General features: G+C 44.3%; 1 protein-coding gene across 1 annotated transcript in view; it reads right to left on the reverse strand.

The window, feature by feature from the left end:
* Nucleotides 1-9,944: 9,944 nt before the first annotated feature.
* LOC120849893 (testicular acid phosphatase-like) overlaps nt 9,945-20,451 on the reverse strand; it is a 32,477-nt gene continuing 21,970 nt past the window's right edge. Inside the window, exon 3 of the mRNA XM_040222182.2 lies at nt 9,945-10,245. Within this exon, the coding sequence (XP_040078116.2) occupies nt 9,945-10,245 (301 nt within the window). The remainder of the gene's footprint in view (nt 10,246-20,451) is intronic.

The raw sequence follows: 20,451 nt of genomic DNA on the forward strand, positions 1-20,451 counted from the left end.
AATATCAACCCGCCTTAAAAATATACAAATATATACAATTTTTTAAATGTCTTAAATTATTTTTTGTCATATTGCCTTCCCATTGGCCAAGTTCGATATCTTATTTGCACGAAAAGAACCGGTGAATTATCGAGAGTTACTTTCTCCGAAGTGGCCATCTAAGGTCACTTTGAAGAGATGTTTCTCTTCGAAGTAGAAAAATTGTTAGATTTTTCTACTTTTGCTTAATACTACTTAGAATCGCTCCCTAAGGTTAATAACTGAATAAACTTGCCTTAGTAGTTTTTCCTAGGCAATGGCAGTCGCCAATAAAATTCGAGAAATACGAGCATCGTTTATCCCCTCAACTCGGAGCCAGAACAAGCGGTCAGGTGGCATGGTGCCTATATCCTATACCTTCAACGTTAATCATGCCCACTTGCTGGGGTTGACAAAGTAGAGAAAGCGTGCTGAGCTCGAGGCATTGTTAAGTTCGGCCATTCTCATCACCGCAGTGGTTGGACACGAGCCACTACCCGAGTGTCCGCCGAGGCATTCATTGTTACGAGCTGAAGTCGAGTGCTCACGCAGTTCTCGTGCCCAATCCATGCATGAGCAGCGCTCGAATGTCGTCAGTCAAGTGGTTTCGATTCCACAATCACGTCATCCAGCTTTGCTAAGGCAAGACTGAAAGATGTAGTGCCCTTTTATTTTCGCAATTTCACAATTTCCCCGCGACAAAGAAGTTTCTGAATCAGTGGCGGCCTGTGCGAGCATACTTGTGCTAGTCTGGGACCAGTACGAACCGGCAAGGTCAGGAACGTTCCAACCCGATAACGTTTTGTGACCCCTTCGAAGGTGCCGTGGAATGATTTTAATGTTCAAAGAATCTGGTGCGTGTCACTTTCGCTTAACTTTCGATTAGTAAAAACAAAAAAAAAAACAAAAAAAAGGAAAAAAGAAAGCACGTTTTGAGTTTTCTAAATGTCGCGAGTGTGCGGAGAAATCGCGAAGAGGAAAGGCGACTATTTTCCATCCTGCAGCCGCTTGTGCCCGCCGAGAAAACTACGCGCATGACGTGAACTGGTTGAAAGTGTAGAGTTAGCAAGCTCAGTAAGTGTCTGCTCGATTTGAGGCTAATATTTTCAAATGTTGTCGTGAAAACGTGAAGAGACGCGTCAAAAGCCTGATAGTCTTGATTTTTTTTACGCAAAGTTTTATGGCGTCATCTACCCGAAGCGAAGAAAAGCGCTCCCTCCCTAATTCCCATAGCCAGCGACACGAAACCGGATGTCTCCGTGGGTGCCCCCCTTGAGTCGATTTTTCGGCCGCAAACCGGAAAACGGTGCGTATTTGAGCGGCGCATCAAACTTAAATCTGTTTCGCTTTTTTTTTTTTTTTTAAACCAAAACTAAGGCGCCAAGTCAAAAATCGTTTACGGATCTTTATTGTGCAACGCCTCCCCGCTAGTAGGGATGACTAGTGAGGGGCTTTTTCACCTCTTTGCAATATTAAGCGGCAGTTCTCGAGTAATTGTAGCTCTCGACATACAATGGATCTTTTGACTCGTGTCTGCCCAGTTAAGTGATCCAACGCGTAAAGATTCATTATTGGACCTTCTGACTCGTTGGACCTCTTGACTCGCCGTGGATCTTTTGACTCGTTGGATCTCTTGGCTCGTTGTATCTCTTGACCCACATTGGATCTTTTGACTCGGGTCTGGCGAGTCAAAAGAGTCAACGAGTCAAGAGATCCATTATTGGACCTTTTGACTCGTTGGATCTTTTGACTCGTTGGATCTCTTGACCAGAAGCGCTTTACTCTTGCCTGTTTCCACACTTTCGGTATTTCTTTTGACACCAGGATGTCGTTAAGACATGTTTTCAGGTTGTCTACTGCCTCTTTTTTAGGTGCCTTCAGGAACTCGTTCGGAATATCGTCCGTACCGGTTGCCTTCCTGTCTCTCGGTCGTTTTATTTGCCTCTCCATTTCCCCCATGGTTTTGGGGTCTAGTATGGAATGCTTCTTTATTTTTCGTTTTCCCAAAGTTTCTTTTTGACTGTATCTTTCTTCCGGGGTTCGCTACAGTTTTTTTTTTTTGTTGCTGTAAGAAGTACTCAGTCATTCATTCTTCTATTTCATATTTTTCTTTCAGGTCTTTGCCCCCTCTTTGCAGCATAAGTGTCTGTTCTTTCTTTTTTTCGGCATACATTGTAGTAATTTGTCTCCAAAATTTCTCGTTGCATTTTTTCCCCTCTTTCAGTATGTCTTCCTCCGTCTTTCTGCAGAACTGTTCAATTTTTGTGGCCACTAGTGCCTTCACTCGCACTTTTTGTTCTTCAAAACATTCCCACAGGTAGTCCACTTGGGCTTGGGGGTAGCCTTTTCGTTGTGCCCACCTGTGTTGCCTGTTGATATCTCGTCTCTTCCCAATAGCCTCCTTTACCTCCCTGTCCAACCAGGGCCTTCGGTTTTGTTGTTGCCCTTTTCTGTTTTTTCCCACTTGTTCTTTGGCTGTTCGGGTAATTGTTCTTTTTTTGTAATTTTTTCTCCAGTTTTGATGCAAACTTTTCTATTTTATCTTCTGCTCCTAGCTTCCAGTTGTTTTCCTGGATGGTTGTTTTTGCTTATTTTTTCTGTCTTTGGTTGTTGGTGTTCAGTTTTAGCAGTATTCTGTTATGGTTGCTTGCACAGCTGCTTATTCTGCTCTCGTCTATGTGCGTAGCGTCTATCTTGATGTTTTCTTTGCCACTTCGTGGTTTATGAGGATATAGTCAATTGTTGATTTTTGCTTGTTGCAGCTCCGTGCAGTTTTTCCCTCGCATTGTGGTTCCAGGTTAACTATAGTTAAGCTGTATTTTTTACTAGTTTCCTGAGTTCTGCTGCTTTGCTTTCCCCACCATCCAGTTCTAATATGTGGCAGCTAAAGTCACCCACAATCATTATCGGCTCATTTTGAAAGGTTGAGCCTATGTCTTTTGAGATGCAGTCGTAAATTGATTTGTTCCATGCCGGATCTTCATTTGCCGTTGCCATGTAGGTTGTACAGATATTTAGTTTTCGATTTCCCATTAAGTTTACCGTTATCCATGTGTGTTCCTTGCATTTCATTTCCTGATGTACTTCGCTGTATTCAACCTTTTCCTGTTGGACCATGACGCCCACTCCTCCTCCTTTTTTCTCTCCACGCATTCTGTTGCTACCGAACCATTTCCATTTCTTGTCCAGGTAAGGCCTCTCCTGCTCCCGCAGGTGGGTTTCTGTTAGAGCCTATATCTGCACATCTTCGTTTGTTGCATTGTTTTGAATTTCTGCAAATTTTATTCGGCTTACCCCTGTATGTTGAGGACCCCAATGTTGATGTGCTCCAATCCTTTTGGCCTTCTACGTCGTTTCGTTTTGGTTGCGGCTGGTCCCTGTCGTACTTCACATCCCCTTATAGCCTGCCTCTTGCGTCGACTGGCCACCTGTACAGAGGACCCCCCCCCCCCCCCCCCCCGCGCCGCTGTTTCCATGGGGGGGGGGTTCCACGCTGGCCTTGTACTCTCTGGCTTCCCTTGCATGGGCATTGCCAGCCCTGCCCGTCCCGTGGGGCCACATGGCCTGGTCCCCCTGGACTTGCCCTTTCCGTCCTATGCCATGCTGACCTGCGCTGTGCTTTCGGGTTTCCCTTCACACTGTATTGGGCTGGCGCTTTGCAGTGTTGCATCCTATTGGGTGTGCTCTACACCCTTACTCTCTGGGGTGGACTGGCTGCTGCATCCACTCTTTCTCTTTTGCCCCTGGCTAAAAAAGCCATTGTGCGTTTTGCTAGCTGATCTCCCACTGCTTCGCTGGCTGCTTGTGTGTAGTGCATATGCTGAATGGGAACCTCAGCCTCTCTTTAGTCCAGCGGAGGTCCACAAGCTCCAGGTTTTCTGGGTGGCTGGAACATAGCTGGTCTAGGCCCTGGTTCAGCTCCCTAATGTTTTCAAGCAAAGTCATACCCATAGCAGGTGTTTCAGGTTGGGTGAAAACCTGTATGGCTGTACCTGGGAATTTGGACGCCATTTCCTTTATTTTTTTGTTGCCTCGTGGAGAGGACTCAAGTTCAGGCAGTCGTTCAGTCCCGCGTGGATTATGATCATCGTGTTGCTGTCCGGTCTTGCGGCCTCAACCGCTGCCCTTACCTACCTATTCCCTTCCCTGGGAGTTGCATGACTTCTACCCTCTCCTTTTTTGACACATTTTGGAGGTAGATACGCTTGAACCTGTTTACGTTCGAGTCACCCACCACCAGCACACGTCGCTGGTGTCCCGGTGTCTGTGGCTCTCTTGTCTCTCTGTTCGGCTGTGTCCGATGGCTCTGTGTCCCCACGCTGTCTGGGCTGTTACGATTTGCCTGGTCTGTTGTCTCTTTTTCCGCTTCTTCTTCCTTTCTCGGGTTGCTCTCTTTTGGCTCTCACTTTCTGGCTCTTTATGGCTTGTCTTGACCTCTTCTAGGCGTTTTATTGTTTGTGCGAGCCGCATCTCAAGGTCCCTGATTACCATTTTGGTCGTTTGACCCCTGGTTGTCATCTGCTTTGTTAGTTCCTGGTGCAGGGCTCCCGGTGCATTTACGCATCTGGTATGTAGCTCACGAGTATGCCTCTCGATGGCTGAGCAACAAACTAGAGCAACAGACCAGAACAGAAATTAGAGCAACAAACTCTGTTTGTTGCTCTAATTTCTGTGCCAACTGTGCAAATTTCGCGCATGGTTTACAGGCATTTTTTCTCCGTCTCGCTCGTTTTCATTTGGTCCTGCCTGGTCTGTGAGGGTACATCCCCCGCAGTCGCTGCACAGCGTTATGAATGCCGACCATGGCTGTTCCTCGGTTTCCATTTTAATTTTTCTTTGTCTCGCTGTCCCAGATTCTAGTTCCTTCACTCTTCGTTTTCGTACGTGTTTGAAATGTCGCGCTTCTCCGTGTCTACATTTTGTCCTAGCGACCGGTTCGTTCCGTTTGCCCGCTCCCCGTCTTCCGGCGCGTGACGCTGCTCATGGCGCGCTCGGACAAGGCAACTATCGTTTCAAAGACACTCACAGGGCACATCACAACATAAACACACAACACAACATCGTGGCGGTCGCACAGCTTGCTACTGCCACAACACAACACAACATCGTACAGCGCACGAGAGGTGGCACTGTGGACGCCCTAGGATCGACTCTCGGCATGTTTCGTTGTCGTCGATCTTCCTTGTGTTTTCGCTCGTCTCATCGGTGGCTCATTGTAGGCTCGTAAGCTTTATTTTCTGGTGCCGCGAACATCAAGTCCACGGTGTAGGAAGGCTTTTTAGGTGTAGAGACTCCTCTCCTCGCCCCGTCGGAACGGCGAACACTTCACGTCCCCTGCTTTCCTATGTTTTCTCCGCCTGCCCCTAGAGGGCGCCAAAACGTTCAGGCCGTCCGGACGCCGGCCCTCCGCCGGAACGTGGGCTAAGTCACCCATTGCTTACGCCGCCTCTAATTGTTTTCAACGCTTTTTATTTTTTTTTTTTTTCAATGGTGGACCGAGCATAAAAGAAATGTAAAAACCAAAGATCCAAAGCCAAACATTTGAATGAATGCGCCGACTGCTTTCCTGCCTGGGGAAACGTAAACATTTTAGAAAGGGAAACAACGACATGAAAATATTAGTAAAAGAGACAATCAGGATAAAGACGTCTGCCGAATGGATCAGTCACATGCTAGGTCGTTGTTCTCTCCAAATTGAAGGAGCCTCGTAGGGGATTGTCTTGCATGCGGTAGATGCAGACACAAGAGACTGCCCATCTGTTCAGGGTCGGATTCTGTCTGGCGTTCTCGTGGAATGCAGACGCCTCCGTGAAAGGTAGACGCTTCTCTAGTTTCGGTCGAACGTGCAAAAGGGTTCGGATCGCATGAGAATGTGACAGGACTGCAAAGGTAAAAACCGAGATGCAAAGAAGCAGTCTCGAGAAAAGAAAAATGAGTCCCGACTGTGCGACTCGTAATGTGGAAAAGAACTCCAAAAGCAGATATAGAGTGTGCCATACATTAAACACTGTTTTAACCGCGGTTTTTTTTACAGCGATTTTTTTTTTTAAGTTTGTGATGATAATATTATTATACTTATGTCAGAAGTGCCATTAATAAAACCGGTTTGCTTTACGAACGAGTGTGGTTACTATAATATTTTGCTGCAATCTGCTACATGCAACTGTAAGTGTAGTAACAAAGTGAACCTTTCAAAGAATGCTGTTTTCATTAATGTCTGCGTGCAAAATGTGTAACTTCGTGCCCATTCGGCCAGCAGTTCAATTTAGCAGGACTTAAAAGCTGCATTAAAATGTAAAATAATAATGGCGCTATGTTTAAAAAAAATTTTTTTTAATAGTCGAGTTGTATCAAAGGTAATTTGTGAACTTGATATATATATATATATATATATATATATATATATATATATATATATATATATATATATATATATATATATATATATATATATATATATATATATAGAAAAGTCATGTGAACGGTGCTTAAAGCAATTCAGTTCCTTATTATCCGTTAACAAGGTTTGTGTTAATGATTCTTCATTTTTGTGCATCTTTTTTTCTTTCGGTCGCACTCAAGTTATTGTTTAACTGCGCTACAATCAGAGTTTATTCATTTTACAAACACTTCCCGACGTTACAATTGCGCTACTGAGGAAACAAACGACGGAACGTAAGCTAGGCTAGAAATTATCTACAGGAGAGGAATATTTCTTTTTCACTCGTAGACCGCCGCGTCAGCTCGTATTAGGGAGTTATCTCTTGTTTGTCCGTCTGCCATTCTTTGGGTTATGAAAACTTCAGTGTGCTGAAAGAGATGATAGTTGAATGGCCCCACCTACATACCACATCGTACGCGAACCCGTAGCCACCGGAAAGCAAGCTGCACGCCGAGCAGGCAGCTTGCACAAGCGGCCCGGTGCGCTGCCGGATGACCTGAAACTTACGGCGCCATCTGTGGGTGGCTCGGTGAAACCAAGCGCGCGGGGTTTCATTATCTGGTCGCGGCGGAGAGCGGAGTCTCCACACCTAAAGAGCCTTCCTACACCGTGATCGAGTCGCTCTCCAATAAATGAGAAAACACGCCTACCTGTTGCGCTCCCGGCTGTCGTAGCGTGTTCTAATCACAGGTGTCAAAAAGGGACGAGAAGTGCCAGCTCTTTGCCACACCGAAGGATGCTTTGCGTTTGGAGGTATAGCAGAACGCGATCCCTGGGAAAATATTCACGCTCACGTAGAAATACTATATGTGCGATTCGCATTTTCAGCTCGACAACGTTAATCGTCATTACTCCCACGTCACCGACGGTCATCAATCGCAAGTCCTCATCAACAATTCGCGCCGGATCTGGTGGAGCGCTTCATGCTGCGAGGAGACAACCGATGTCACGGCGACAGCAGCGCCACTATTTTGTCAGCTACCGCAGCGGCCAGCGCTCCTCCGATGAACGCGGCTCGAGTTCCCAAACTGACACCCCCTTGTGACGTTGCTGTAACGATGGCTGTTAAGAAGCAGTATTTTTGTTTTTTTGTTTTTACTTTCCTCTATGATGGTACATTTCCTTATGGTCTGTTGATATTGACAAGAGCAAACTAAAGGGGTCGCCATGTCCACCTTGTGTTCCTCAGAGTTCTGTATTTACATACAAAAAGAATGTACACTGCATTTTTTACTTCGTCTTTATTGACCATGCACGGAGCAAATATTTGGCATGGTTTGTGCCCCTATTTTTTGGTGCTTAATCGATAAATATTAAGTAAAATATTCATGAGTCATCCGTGCGTGTTCGGCTTCAATGATTAAACTCGAGCCCCAGCCGAACGCCGACTAAAGTTTCGGCTGCTTGGGCAGTGCGCTGCGTCAAAACACAAACAGGTCATCAATGTTATTGTTGTCCATTGCGCCACTGGTTGTTCCCATCGGTGTAGTTCTCATTTTAGCCACTAGGGATGCGTGAGTTGGATCTCCTTCCAAATTCATGCCTTGCACTGACGTCACATCGCGTACTTTTGGGCACAATGAAAGAGAGAAAGAGAGAGAAGGAAGCTGCTTTTGTGGGAAGTTTCAGTGACAGGTTATTCTTCTATATTCTTATGGGGGAAGAATAGCGACTTCCGGAGAGATCTGGAACACACAAAACGAGGGTCTTGGTATCAGGGGAGCTCCTCCTTACCCTTATCTCTGGTGGCCATCGGAGTGCCCTTTGGATGACGTCACGTGCAAGTCATGTATCGCAAAGTTTCTTGACGTAGGCGGATGGTAAAGCGCCCAGGGGCATATTGATCTTTCTATCGTCGTTTGCACGTGCATGGTTCGTTTCATGGGACATCCACACAAGACTAGAAAACTTTACCGCTAGTTTACAATCCACTTACGTCAACACATTTCGAAAACAAAACATATTAGTCGTTAGTTGTATATGCAGTGGGAGTTTAGTTTGCCATAGCATGGCGCTATTGTCACCTACTTTAGATGAGTAATTTGGCCAGTGCAGTACGACCGCTAGCCTGGGGTTTTTAACGTGCATCACGCAGCAGTAATACACGACCTCTTGTTGGTACAATGCTCAACAAGATCGGAACGGGCAGGGGTGGGGATGGAAACGCAGCGCGAGCTTTCGCTCCATGTGCTCCGAGCTGGTGTTTGCTAGCCCACTCGGCCACCGATTCCGCTCAACGACCTTCGCTATATCAACAACCTATTGAGAAATGCACCATCATAAAAGAAGACAAAAGAAAAACGAAATATTTCCCTCAACTGCCATCGCCAGTCAGCTCTGAAGAAGAATCCCAATGGGCCTCAAAACGCTGGGTCTCAAAATGGTTTTACTTGGACGTCCCCCCTTTTAATGAGCCTTGTCCCAGCCAGACAGATATGCGTCAATAGTTCACTTTCAAGTTCTACGTTTATGTTATTTCTGTCGTGTTTTCACTAGATTAACTTTTTGCTAATTAGTTTGATAATCCTTGACAAGTCATAAAGCAAAGTTAGGAACATTGGAATTTTCGATGTTGTGACGTTATAACTACCGAATGCGAAAGTTTTACACAACTGGAATATTGTAATAGGTAGTAACTTCGACTAGTCTTCCTGTAAAAACTAGTTTATTCATATTCCTGAGCTTCTTGTTGCTCACTTGAATTAACGCATTGAGACAAAAATTAAATGTTCAACAAAAACCGAAAATAGAAAACGTCAGTCTTTTATTATTTGCTTTGATTTGAGGAGCGTTTCCTTTTACCTTTTCTTGAGAAATTTCACTACCTGCAGTCACGCGTTTACAGTAAATTACATTGTTGTAGCATGCATTTTTAAACCTAGTTCTATGGGTATGAAGGAATATGAGAGAAGTAATTATAATACAAAAAAAAAAAAAACTTCGTTCTCAATTTTATGTCACGGCTACTTCTAGTTTACATATAATAGTGCACCCTAAATGTGGTAAACGTCAAAGCTTTCCATGATAGGACCTTCTTTGATGTACGTAGCATGAAAGCTTTACATTCGTATAAACTAAACGTTCTAATAAAAACATAGCGTTCACTACCCGCCAAATCAGCCACCGTTGTAAACCAAGTATTTTTGAAAGCGTGTGGCGATATTCTAAATATAATTAAATTTGAAAAACCCGATGTACACAGACAATAAGAATGACATTTCACAAGCTCAGTACAACGCACATTTTTAGGACAAATCGTATTCCAAGGTTCGTCGTTTGCTGGGAGACAAGTAATTCGCAATAATTCCCTGCCTATCTCTTCCACACAAAGTGAGCACAGTTTATTTTCTTGACGGGGTCAGTTAGGTCCCTTTAGTTCTTAATTATTAATAACGTGCAACCCTTTGTTTGCTGCTCTTTGGGTCTTCGCATGCGTTACATACATCCGTAATGGAAAAAAAAGTGCAAGCTATATTAGACGTTCCTACCTGAGGAATTGTTCTCCCATGTTTTTTATAAAAGCTTGAGCCATCAGAACGTAGAGTCCTCGAGATACGTAAGAAAGGGTGCTGATCTGCTGCTCAAACCACGGTGGAATTTGTAAACCATTCTCTTTCTGGACGAGGACGGCGTCAAGGGCATCTGGCATTACAGCTGCGTGCTTCGGCAGCTCGAGACCCAGTCGCTGTGCTGCTCCCATCAAGAACTTAGCCATGCCGGCAAAGCTTCCATTTGGGTTCAGTACTTTTGGCACCATCTTTTTTATTTCGCTTGGGCAAAGCAACCTGGTAAAAAGAAATGTAATTCGTTAATGTTGTGAGGATAAAAGAACGGTAAGTTCGCATTTAGATGAATTAAAAAGTTTTTCAACAAAATTCGTCTTTGTTTAAGGTTAAGAGATGATTGTGACATCAGACAATGGCGAGAATCGACGATCCCCTGCATTGTCCACAGCCCAGTGTTCTGACGATATCCCTCAAGTTCCCCAGCCCGGAGCGTGCCGGCGTGACGCTGTGGCTGTTTGCTGAGGTCAGTAGCGCGAGAAGAGCGCATACCAGCCATCGAACAGCAACACGTCTTCATATTTCGCGGCCGGGCAGCAGTCCGCCGTTCATCTGGGACCTCACCTTTTCTGTTTCGTGTTTGTGCGTGTGTCTGCTTCTCTATTTGACCTCGAGCTTTCTTTATTCATCATCCGGGTCGTCCTCTTTCAAGGTGTGTGCGTATGTGTGTGTGTGGGGGGGATATGACGATGCCGACGACGACGCTGCGGCAGGGGTGCGCAACATAATTGCGTGCTTGGCCAACGCGCACGACATTGCCACCATAAAATCACCCGGTTTTATTATGTCAACGTGCGTCTCTCTACACCTGCCGGACGCTTATCTCTGTAACAATACTCCAGCACGGGCATCTATTGGGAACCCAACACTTTCGTTATCGGTAGGTTACAAAGAGGTGTGTTATAGACATTCAAGGACTCAAAGCGCGACTTCTGCAGCACGGATGGTATCAACTGCTCCTTTGAATGTCAAGTTGGAAATGGGTGTGGAAGACTCGTCTTGACGCTGCAATGACTAGTATTTATAAAATTAAATTTTTCGTAACTCGTTTTACTATCAAAAAGCACTCCACACCAACGCCTGGAAGGCGGTAATTGCAAAACGCCGCCCTTGGAATTGATGCTTTGAAAACCCAGAAATGCCATTACCCTTCCTGCAACCAGACCTTCGACTACAAAATCAGTTGATTTTGACTGTTTTTCTTCCAAGACACGGCAAAACTCGAAGTGTTTCATAAGTAATCTCGCCTGTTCCGGCCGTAGTTCCGCTCTTTTATCCCATATGCCGTCAGTTTGGACCATTGTCGCATTCTTGTGTCTTTCCCGCGCAACGTTCACTTTATGTTAATACAGAAAACAAAGATAATCAATAACATACCTATGTAAATGTTCCGACGATTTTCAAAATCGGGCTGTGGTCGGAAACAGTGACAAATTGTTAACGTTAAAAAACACAAAAAACGTATTTTTTTGTTGTTTGTTGGCGTTATCTAATAGTCATGCAGGTTTAAGCTATTTTTTTCAGAAAACGGACAAAGTGTTTTTGAAGACCGACTCTAGAGTTTTGTGAATGCACTCAACAGGAATGTTTTGCTGGCAAAACTGCAATCTAATTTTTTTTTTTTTTTTAGAAATTCCTTCGACTGTACGCTTTTTTTATTAATCTGGTCGCGTGCTGGCAAATCTGCAATCTCAATTTTTTTATGAATTCCTTCGACTACAAACTTCTTTAATTAATCTGGTCGCGTGCTTTTAACTGCTGGGTTTCTGTGAGGGAACTTGACAAATATGCTAGTGGCAGTCCGTTTTGTAAATCACTCCACCTACACCTGTCTGACTGGCGTTACGATGAAAGCGATAAGTCCTTCCGAGACCGGCTTAAGCGAAGTCAACGGGATTTGGAAATCACTTCGCTTTACCGGCTACTTCGTTATATCAAAACTCACAAAAGTACCACGCAAAAAAAAAAAAAAAATAATCGCACTGGCCTTTTGTGGCACATGTTGATCGAGCCTGCAGAAAGCGGTCAAGGCTTCTCTGCCTTGCTGCCTGCTAGATCGGACCCGCTTCTCGTCAACTACGAAAAGCTCCGATCGAGGAAAGATCCTGCGAGCTACGTACGAATCGTATCAACAGCAGCGACGGCCGCCGTAGAGGACGCCGGCGGTGGACGGCATTCTTTACGTTTATGGGCACTTCGTCGAGGATGGGACGCTTTTGTTTCAAGGAGATTGCCTTAGTCTTCCCCGTCGTCGTGCCGGCGGTTTCGGGACTCTCCAGCGTTGAGTTGCAATGATTCGCAGAATTGCTGCTTGAGCGAAGTAGACTTTCGCACAAGAGCGACCACACCGACCAGCGACGCCAACACGGACCACGAAGCAAACAACGAGGCGCGCACTGTACCGAGTTCTCGCTCAAGCCAGTGTTTCGTCGGTATAGTAAAGAGCCTAGATTTAAGAGATGGGACAACAGCTCGATTGGGGTCACGTGGTTTGTGAGCCGCGTATGCAGAACGAGCTGCAGCATGCAAGGATTGCATCCAAAACTCAAAAGCGTTCAACTTCTGGAAACGCGTCCGCATCAACGCCTAGTTTCCTCGCTACACTGGCAACGCGACAATCACATGCAGGTGTACTTGCTCCAATTTGTCAAGGAGGCAACGTTGCTAAAATACTACGTTGGGAGACTCAACCTTAAACCTGGACCGCTCGCGTCCACCGAGAGCAAACTAAATCGATAACAGCGCTGCCCTTTTGCGAGGAGTCAAAACATGGAAGTTGATTTATATAGCTACTGCGAAAGGGCACTGCAAGATGGCGCCACTGGCCTATGCGCGACTCAACCTTAAGCGCGAGACACATGCGCGGAAAATCCATCCGATCCGACGTCCGATCCGGCAGTACGACTGCCTGATACGAAAAGTTTGGTCGCTTCAGACGTGGGATCGGCGATTCGGCATGCGTCCAACGCGCCAGATAGTTTCGCACGGCGGACGGATTGTCGGATGCGTCTAGCCAATGACAGCACAGCTAGTGCGAACGTCATGATGACGTACTTGGTCTGGCGGGACGAAGCGAACGCGATAACGGGACGGGCGAGGGGAAGCCGGTCGCGTGAATCCGGCTGACCCATTCGAGAAAGATGGCCCCAGCAAAGAATGCACGCGCTATTGAGAACGAGCTCGTAATTTCGCTCGTGCGAGCTGAACCGTCAATCTGAGACCAGAGATGACCTCCGGAGTCCGCTGGAACGCTTGGATCTCCATGGGTCCTGGGCGGAGCCGAACGGATCGTCGTGTCGCATACAAGGTTGGAAGCGTGTGTCTCTAACTGTCGCGTGCGGCGATTCGGAGCGGCGTTCGGACGTCGGATCGGACGATTTTGCTGTCCATGTGTATCGCGCTTTAGCCAATACATGCAATCGTGCAGTTCCCGAAATGGCCGCTGCGGGAGAAATGGCGGCATTGCGATCGCCTTTAGTTCGGTTCTAAAGTACGGATCGGATCCACTTTTTCGAAGCAGGCCCTATGGCAGTTTACCAATTGAGTTTTCTAGTAACGCTGCCACAAGGCGTCTGCCATTAAATTGCAAATGCTCACAATGGTTGGAGCTCCTTCCTTTCTCTCCCCAACATCTCCGCCGTAGGTTGTCGCTGGCGCTCCGACCGCCTCTATCGGCATGCCACGATGACCTCATCACGCGCAATGCGGAAAAGCCGCTTCCCAGAGAAGGAGTACTGGGGAGCAGACGACGATGCAGAAGCTGCCGCCGGCGGTATTTGCAGTGTCGTCTGCGGCCCGTTCTGGGTGGCTGCTCGGCTGCGGCAGAAAAGTGCGGCGGTCTGAGACTTAGCAAACTTTTCTAAATTTTCTTTTTTTAATTATCCCAATTTTTTGGTCTATGTATCAGAGGGAGCTGCTCAGTTTCCTTTGCTTGAACAGACACAAATGCCATAAAAAAAAAAAAAAACGGAAGGGGAAATTGTGAGTGCTTCACTTTAGCCGATATTTCGTTATAAACGAAAAAAAAAAACGGAAGGGGAAATTGTGAGTGCTTCACTTTAGCCGATATTTCGTTATAAACGACATCGCTACAACCGGTCTTGACAGTGTGTTTTTCATACGCTGCCACTTTTCTAAGCTTTGGGGGGCATTTATACCCGTTCAGTTAAAAAAAAATATATTATAGATTTTTCCTTTAATTACTTGCAGCGTAGTGTTAACTTTTGACATGTTTGGTATAAATTCCGTTTGGAATTAACCATTCCAAAGAATATTTGCAGATAATTATTCTATTTAGCTTCAGCTACTTCCAAATTGTCTTTGAAGTATCTTGGGACCCAATTGGAGTCGTTCGTTATCTGCGGACGTGTAAGTGCTGGGGGTACTCCAACAGAAACACGCACTTTTTCTCGCAGACTTTCAGGTTCTGTTATTTTCAACACTTCAGTATTATTCTCATATTTTCGCTGTGCTTCTCTTGTGTTTTTTTTTCTTTTTTCCAAAACTAGAATCTCGTTGACAAGAGATACGCCTTTTATTTTATGCAGCACTCGGTGTACTGCAAGTTGAATTACTTCCGGTGCCGTCAATATTCTAAAAGGCAAAAGCAAGCACGTCATTTGCCGAACTCCAGTGACTGCGTGGAGTGTCATGCAGTTTCTTGCTCCCCAGAGGCTTGCCGCAACAGCTTCTAACGTTGGCTCTAGATGGTGTTCTTTGAGTCGGCCTTGGTTTATAAATGATGGGCACGTAAATTATTTGTTCTTACGTACCGCCAAACTATTTTACATTATATAAAGTTGTGAACACAAGGCACACCAAAAACATCACTATATCAAACATTCAAATACATGTCAGCCGCCTCGGTGGTTCCGAGGCGAGAGCGCCGGCCTACGGATCCCCATGTGGCGGGTTCGAATCCCGGCCGAGGTCCCCGCAATCTGACGGAGGCTTATTTCGGAGAAGGCGCCGCGTAACTGAGCTTTTGGGTTGCATGTCAAAAGATCCCCAGATGGTCGAAATTAATCATCAGTCCTTCGCTGGGGCTACCCGATGCCCGTCGTTGGTTTGACACCTAAAACGCCCAAGCTTGACTTCAGATACATGTCACAATTTAAATATAAACGATAGATAACAGAAACTGAAAAAGCTATATGAAACCCGCAACAAGTAGTTCGAAGACATCCACCTTCGCACATAAAACATAAACTGATAAGAGCAGAGAAAATGTCAAGGTGGGCCCCGATTAAATGCTAATTGTATTATCGATAAAGAAGACACAAAAGATGGCTAAAAAGTTACCACATTACTGCTGAACGTTAGCAGAACATAAAGCTCCAAGAAACTCAGCAAATCAATTAAATTCTCTTGCCCATGTTCAACTTGCTGAAGAAATATAAAAGATCAAAACTGCCTCCGCACGGCGAACTTGTACAACGTAAATCGAACAAGTAACGTTTCATAATGATAAAAATATTTTCTTCCAATAGAACTCTCATATATAATTCTAAAGATTCATTCTTGTATATTCTCAATTGCAAGAGCCTATTATAAAGCTACTCCCTCTCAAATGGTAAAGCCCAATTTTAATTCGACCTCACTAATGTTTTAAGCAAATTTAGTAAGCGGCGGGGCATAAAAAAACTGGCGACACAATCGTGAAATTATTCCTAGCAATCTCAGCGCTGCAGTAACGGTTTTAAGACGTTATTCTTAAAGTACACTCCACTATCGATGCATACACTGATGTTCCTGATAAAAGAAACTCGAGAAATCGAGGTCCCTCCCAGAAAAAAAAAAAAAAAAATAGAATCAAAGTGCATCGCGCTTATAAAATCACTGGATTAATTCAGATTCTTTTTTTTTTTTTTTTGAGGAAGGAAGAGGGTTGGTTTTGTTTTAAACGGTTTTTTGGCACGCCCCTCAGAAGCACGCTCTATGTCAGCCTGGAGACGGGGCCGGAGCAACCAGATAATGACTTCACACTTAAAAAAACCTAGAATCATCAGCAAACAAAATATAGTTTGATGGTTATTGCAAAACGCAAGATCGTTTATAAACAAAAGGAACAAGAGTGGTCCCAAGATGGATTCCTGGGGTAGACCAAAACATGAAATAAATTTTTCGGAATAGCTATCAGAAATACGAACATGCTTCCGATGACCGAGCAGATATGTGGAAAACCACGCGCAAGGATGCGGGCTGAAACCATGCAAGGCAAGCTTGTGCGGCAGTAAATTATGGCATACACAATGTAATGCTTTCGACATGTCGAAATACATCGCATATACTTGTCTTGTTTTTGACTATGTTGGTGCAGAGTAATTTAGAAGCAAGCATATATTAGACTGAAATGACCTCCCCTTTGGAAAATAGTGCTGAGGTGCATCTGTCGTCGGGCTAAGGTAAAACTAAAAACGCATATGTATTACTTGTTTTTACTTTTGCAAAACTACGTAACAATGACACAGTGCGGTAATTGTTATTCACCGCTTTTAAAAATAGATACAACTACACAAACTTCCCAGTGCTTGGGAATACATCATTCTACAAGAGACAAGTTAAAAATGTGCATCAGAGCAGGCGCAAGTAAAAAACAGCAGCCTTCTATAGTAAATATAAATATGCCATCAACACCGTCCGATAATTTGGGTTTAAGTTTTAAGGCCTTCTACGATTTCTTCTGCGCCAACAGTGAGGAAGACACGCAACATTAATGGCGCCAAAATAAGAACTCATAAGGAGGGGAAAAACACTAACTAAAAAAAAATCTGCAAAACTATTCGCTATTTCGGCTGACAAACAACGCTGCCCATTATTATCTCGAAGACAAACACTTTCTTCATTTCCACGCCACTGTTGCTTAGCAAAGCACCATAATTCTTCTGAATTTTTACTGACATTTGCCAACGCAATCTAAGTGTAAACGGGAGCCCCATGATTTGCAGACCGGTGGCTTCGTTGCGTTTTCCTAGGAGTTAGGCCTTTTTATTTATTTTTTTTTCTCAGGTAAGTACGATCTTTGCAAATCGTATACAAAACATGCACCACCTGTAGGCAACACAGCACAAAATCGTAACACGATAGGATAAGACACCGATGTTTGCTGTAAATCTAAAGAGCCTTGCCGCTATTTAAGCCACCCGGTACATTGAAAACCGAACAAAAATATATATATTTGCGTGGTTTCGAACTTTCACGCTGTGAAAGCGCTGTTCAATCGTTTTCATATGAACCCCGTTCGTTGACACATATGAAACTCTTAATCTCGTCCGCTAACATGACTTTTTGCCAAAATAGGCAGCGGCTGACTGATGGGCTATTTAATAAGTTACTTCTCATCAAAATTAGTCGAGAGTAACTGCAAAATTTGTATGTTTACTTTTGTTTTGTATTGCTCCCACATGAAAAGAAAAAGTATCTGGCAAAACGTTGTTTCGTTTCTGCCCAGGCAAGATGTACTCCTGTAATTGTATTTACAAATAATATTTTTTTTTTCAAACGCATTTCTGATAGGTATCGCGATACTTTTGCACGGACGTATTTTAGTATCGGTGTTTTAGCTATCTTTACTATGTATCCCAGTATTTGTATTTAAAATACAATTTAGTTGATCTATTCCCAACCCTGTAACTAGGGGACATCTTTCCAAGCTTGCGTTCATACGTATCTCCGGTATTCACTTGTCTTCTTTGCCCAGCTTACATTACGAATCCGCGTTTTAATATGAACTCTATTTAATATGTGGTATTTTCACAAACTTTGTAGCCTTCGCTAACCTCATGCGGTGGTATGCAAGCAGTCATTGTTAAGTTTTACTTTCATTTGCTATTGAACGCTTTTACATAATTTCGCAGAATAGTTCCGCTTTCCCAACTTACGCGTTTTACCGAACGCTCGTTAAGCGGCGCAGCGTCGTTTTTAATTCCCGCACTTCTGGCAAAGATGCTTCTTACGTTGTTTATATTTTTTTTAGTTGCTTTTTGTCGACTGTTGGGGAACTCCTTGTATTTCCTGACACTGCTCATTTTTATGCTCCCGTATGAGCAGACGTTGACCGTTCTGGAACACGAGGAGCTAATTGCTTTTGTATTTTTTATCACTGATTTCTAACAAAAAAAAACGGTTTAGAAGCTTGCGTGTTACCTGGTTAACGAAGTCGCAACTTATTTCTAAAATAAGAAGATCATGCAGAAATTTCCCAAACACCAGGAATCATAATGATAAAGCGAGGTACACCGACTTGACTTTACAATATTAGCAATTTAATGAGACGTTTTGTCTCCCATGCAGGAGACAGCATTCGTGCTCAGGGACACGAATGAAAGGAGTGCACACACTAGAAGGCTATTTAAGTACGTCCGCGTACACTTCGCGAAGGGGGCCTCGGTTTGCATTGACGGCGGATGCGTCAATACGAATGCACCACGACTTTAAAAATATTTGTGGGCCCCACCTTTGTTCTCTCGCCAAGGTCACTACGCTCTGAAAATCGAAGCTGTGACCCGTCTTCCAGCAGTGATCAACTAGTTCAGTTTTTGACCTCGTGGTATATGTGGCCTTTTCCACGTCCCTCATGTGTTCTTTGAGGCGGCTGTTCCGCTTCCGGCCTGTCTCACCGATGTTGAATGAGTCACCACCCTGGCAGTTCACTTTATAGACCTTTTTTGCAAGTGCGCCGCCATCTTGAATTGACGTCACTTCAAGTATGGGCGAAAGCATTGTTTTGCCATTGCCACGCCAATAGAAGTCATTTGGATATAAGCGTAACCGTCACACTTTCTCGTTTTGCCTCCCCTTTATTTTTTTACTATTTGCCGGTTGAAACGTTGGATTATTTTTTCGTCGCCCATACCGGATACGCCTGCTAGGTGGCTGGGGACGAGAGTAAACAGAGAAGGTCTATACACCACACCACACTGGCTCTCGGGAGGATTTGGGGGGGGGGGGGGGGGGTCCTTTGCTTTTGAATTGTGGTTTCGCATCTTGAGGTGGGGTTTGTATGCTGTTTCTAGACCTAGAGGGAGGAGGGCGGGGCGAATAGAGTCCAATACACGTTTCACGAATGAAATGACCACAACACCAGCTTTCTAGTTATTTGTCTTTTTATTCCTGCCTCGGCACATCTCTTTCTGCGTCTTTTCAACAAATCTTCGTGCATAGTCATGTTTCAGGAGGAATTCAACAACAATTGCATTATCAGATATGCGTAATTCCGTGTTTCAAAAGAATAACAGAGTGACAAAGGCGTGACGCCACTTAACATGCGAGTTTCTGCAACACATATTGCAAGAGTATTCTGGACGTTTGTAAAGGAAACCATTACGTCTTTCTTGTCCATCAATAAGGTCCACCAATTTTCGAGAGTTTTGAACGGTCATTCTATGATTTTCGGTTAAAGGCATAAAAAGCTTCACAAGGTATTTTGAAAGGTTGTAAACGAAACAATCGATCACATAGGGCAGTCTGGTCAGTGTACCTTAGGGAGGCCATACAGCTTAGGAGTACAACTGTCTGATGAAAAGGGACGGCTGTATATGGTTTCGTCTAAGCGCTTCTTTCGTTTATAAACCGCAAATGCAAAACAAGGGACCTTTTATAATTTAGCGTTCAATTTCAGAGCAACTTCACAAATTTACAAGTTTTGGAAAACCTAATTACTGTTTTTGGAATGAACCTTTGTATCAAGTACAAGAGTGCCCTTTCCTTTATCCGCCGTAAAGATAATGATGACTGATCTCACCTTTTAACCTTGGCAGAGCTGCAGAAATCGTTTAAAATATTATTATTCTCGTGATTGTTGTTTTAGCAGGAATTGCTTAAAAAGCGGAGAATTTATAACAACAACAATGCTTTAGCTCGGAGTCAGCGGAGCTGTTTATAACTTTTTCAGTGTTTCTAACTTAATATCAGCGTTTTTGAAGCTGCAAAAGAATGATAGTAATGTAAGAGATTTCTTCAACTCAGCCAGGTTGAAGGGTGGACAGCATGCACAGTATCGAAAACGCTGAGATTGACGAGAAATCTTAAAAGTGATGTGACAGGTCCTTGGGCACTATATGACGTTTGTTTAGGGGACTCCGAATTACATCCAAAAGTGTGTTACCTTGTGAGGGGTCCAAATTACCGGTCACTAGGTAACAAAACTGGTTTTCGAATTCTGGTTTTGTTCTAGTTGTGACACTACTGTTGTAAATAAAATTTCCTGATTAGCTGAACGAACACCGTTTTCATGATCCCTGTAGAGCCGGGCGGGGCGCTTGGGGATTTTGCAAATGGTCTATTCCGCCCGAATATACATGCTTTCGCGAACATACCTTCGAGCAACAAAGGCAGACCTGGTTGACTTCATTCTTCCACGGCGACCTAAGTCGTAACCATTATCAATCGACATCCCGTTCAGTTTAGACCTATGCTCGACGTTTCATG

This window comes from Ixodes scapularis, unplaced genomic scaffold (genome assembly GCF_016920785.2).
Source record: "Ixodes scapularis isolate PalLabHiFi unplaced genomic scaffold, ASM1692078v2 PGA_scaffold2__306_contigs__length_199485367, whole genome shotgun sequence".
Taxonomy (NCBI): domain Eukaryota; kingdom Metazoa; phylum Arthropoda; class Arachnida; order Ixodida; family Ixodidae; genus Ixodes; species Ixodes scapularis.